Source organism: Candoia aspera, chromosome 2, assembly GCF_035149785.1.
Source record: "Candoia aspera isolate rCanAsp1 chromosome 2, rCanAsp1.hap2, whole genome shotgun sequence".
Classification (NCBI taxonomy): Eukaryota; Metazoa; Chordata; class Lepidosauria; order Squamata; family Boidae; genus Candoia; species Candoia aspera.
Genome location: NC_086154.1, coordinates 75,823,248 through 75,826,554, shown reverse-complemented (window position 1 = coordinate 75,826,554; position 3,307 = coordinate 75,823,248). Strand labels below are relative to the sequence as shown.

The window sequence follows — 3,307 nt, the reverse complement described above, 5'->3', positions numbered from 1 at the left end:
ATCTTCAACCATGACTATCACCTATTAGAAATTATTAATCCATTTTTAACTTAAAATCTACTGGGTCAAATAAGCTTTTAAATATCACCTAGCTTTGACTTAAGACCTTAGCGCTATGTAAAATTTTAATTTAGCAAATGTTGAACTATGAAGCAGCTCAAGTAAAGTCGTAATACTTTGGTTGAAATCTAAATAGTTAAAAACCATCAACATTTCATACATACTCACTGAAGCATGTGAAGAATTCAATTCTTTATTTGCAATATTCATAACTATTCTATATTTCTATTCAGGAAGTCAGTTTCTCTCTAGAACATTGTTAATAGAACAAACAACGTTAATTCTACTGTGTGAAAGGGCTACAAATACATCAAGCAGACTACAGAAATTTTGATTTACAATTGGCCTAAGTTATTGGCTCATTTATTGTCACCGAGCACCAAATTTAAAAATTGAATAAATTGATCAAGAATTGTAGTTTCTTGTATTTTAATGTGTCATTTCAGCCAATGTATTTTATTGGCATGTTAGTTTAATCTTTGCCATCTATGGTCTACAGGTCTGAGAGCCAATTTGTTGTTTCAGTTAAACTTATACAAAGGTCAACTAGTCTGCCAGCAGATGGCACTCTATTTAATACTTGGCTTCTTTAATAAGAACAATTAAGATAATATCCAGTTGAAATGACTTCACTATGCAAATAAAAGTATTTATTAGAAGGGAAAGCATTCTCCCCTGTAAAAATGGATTGTTACAGACAAGCCAATAAATAACACAATGTGAAACTGAGAAATCTGAAATTTTGAACATGTATATAAAAAAGCACATGCTTTAAATGTGTTAGAACATTTTTATGGATAACTCCCTATACAAAAGAACAGACCAACTGTATCTGCAAGGCAACTGCCCAATTGCAAAACTGTGGATATAGAATAAGGTATTTTAACCAACTTCATCCACCAAGACATTTCAAAAACTGGCACAAACTCTTTAGAAAACCAATGTAGTGGGGCAGCAAAAGAGTTGAGCTTTTTACTTGAAATAAAGCATTTTTCCCCAACATATGTAGCTACTGGAGCAGAAATAAATTTTTCTCTGACTTAAAAAACTTTTGTTTGAAATGTACGGAATGAACCCTAGGAAAAAAGACATGTAAAGGTCAATGAACACAATGATTTATTTAAAAAATAAAAATGTAAAAACGATTTAACCCCTTTTACAGCCATGAATCAGAGTAATTTTGTAGAAAAAAATGTGTAGATATTCCAAGTCCTTACAAAGTTAATTCCCCTCTCCCTCCCAAGTTTTACTTCAGAATCATGACTTTCCCTCCCAACCCCAAATAAACCAAAATTAAAACAATATCTTGTTCCTAGTATAAAAAACGACTAATGTCCAAGCAATAAAAAAATAGAGTCCATCAATGACTAACACAAAATCGTTGTGTGAAAGACCCAGTACATCTTCAGAAAGTGACACAGGCAGCAGAGCGACCCCATCAGGTATATTCGAGATCTGCTTCGCATCACTGGAACCTTTTGTATGAAGGTGCCTTTAGGCGAAGAGTAGGGGGAAGTATTGAAAACCTGGCCTGGCCCGGTACAAACGGAGAGCATACTCCATGCAGACAAAACTGACATCCCCAAAAGGATCGGTGGGAATTCCCGCTTAGAAAGAGCCGCCTCCATAACCTCCCCCGCCATAACCGCCTCTGTATGGTCCACTGTTACTGCGGGGCCCCCAGCTGCCGCCCCCGCCTCCACCCGCACCGCCGCTCTTCATAGGGCCGTAGGAGGATTGGTGCTGGCTGTAGCTGCCGAAGCCTCCGTACCCGTTGCCATAGTCGCCGCCGCTGCCACCTCCGCCGTAAGAGCCGCCACCATATGAGCTGTAGCCCCCGCCGCCGTAGCCTCCGTAACTGTTATAGCCGCCGCCGCCGCCGCCGCCGCCGCCGCCTCCTTTGGAGAGCCCGTTGTGGTCCCTGTTGCCGGCTCCTCCACCTCCGCCCCTTCCTCTTCCCCGTCCGCCCCAGCTCGACCTGGAAGAGCCCCCGCCTCCTGCCTGGATGTCTTCCCTCGGCACGGCCTTCTTGACCTCCACTCGGTGGCCCTGGATGGGGTGGAATTTGACTACGGCCGCCTTGTCAGCGGCGTCGTGGTTCTGGAAGTAGACGAAGCCAAAGCCCCGCTTCTTGCCGCTCTGCTTGTTGGAGATGATCTCGGCCTTCTCTACGGGGCCGAACTGGCTGAAGTGCTCCACCAGGTCGTTCTCCCCCAAGTCCCCTTTGAGGCCCCCGACGAACAGTTTCTTCACTTTCGCGTGGGCGCCGGGCCGGGCCGAGTCCTCGCGGGAGACGGCCCGCTTCAGCTCCACCACGTTGCCGTCGACAGCGTGCGGGGAGGCAGCCATGGCGGCGTCAGCTTCCTCCACGGCCGAGTAGGTGACGAAGCCAAAGCATCGAGAGCGCTTAGTCTGCGGGTTGAGCACAACCACGCAGTCGGTCAGGGTCCCATAGGCCTCGAAGTATTCTCGCAGCCCAGCTTCCGTCGTCTGCACATTCAGGCCGCCAATGAACAGCTTACAAAGCTGGGAGTTCTCCATGCCGGAGCCGCGGCCGTCACCCGCCTCCTCGTTGCTGCTGCTGCCGCCGCCGGTAGGGGGCAGCTGCCGCCGGACAAAGATCGACAGGCGCTACGAGGCAATGTTCGTCGTGGGACAAATCGGCCCAGCTCCACCGGCAGAGAACGGGGAAAGGGGGTGGGGAAAGGAAACGTACAAAATGGCGGCGGCGGCGGCTTCTACTCCTCCTCAGGCGCGCTCGCAGCCGGCCACTGGTGCCCACACACAAAGGAAACGCCAAAGGGCCCGCCTTCCGTGGCAGCGCGAGACACACCTCTTTTCCTGGAGTGCCGACTGAGCCAACAACCGTCCGCCATTGCCTTTTACGTCACGCTACTGAATGATGGACCCCAGGGCCAATCACGTTTCCTATCCGAGCGACGGGGCGCGTTTTAAAAAGTACGAGGCGGAGATAATCCTTAAGTGATGTCCAGAACGGCCTATCACATTCTGCTTTAGGCAGCCGCGGATCACACAGGCAGTTACGTACCGAGCCGAAGTCCGAAGGAGACAAAAGCTACGCCGATACGCCCATGGCCAAAGGCATTAGCCAATAAGAGATCCCGCTTATTAAGCGCGCGCTTTCTCTCATGGATCTCCCTCCTCTCTTGGGAGGGGTTGATAGCGCAATGAAGATAACGAGGTTTATTTGAAAGATTGAGCCCGTTTGGCCGTTATCCGCCGCCGC

The 3,307-nt window shown here is 48.1% G+C and overlaps 1 protein-coding gene across 1 annotated transcript; it reads right to left on the bottom strand.

Annotated features, from left to right (window-relative positions):
- Positions 1 to 239: 239 nt before the first annotated feature.
- Positions 240 to 2,943, bottom strand: HNRNPA0 (heterogeneous nuclear ribonucleoprotein A0). Its single transcript, XM_063292276.1, has one exon. The coding sequence runs from the start codon at positions 2,599 to 2,601 to the stop codon at positions 1,669 to 1,671; it is 933 nt and encodes a 310-aa protein (XP_063148346.1). The 5' UTR covers positions 2,602 to 2,943; the 3' UTR covers positions 240 to 1,668.
- Positions 2,944 to 3,307: the final 364 nt, after the last annotated feature.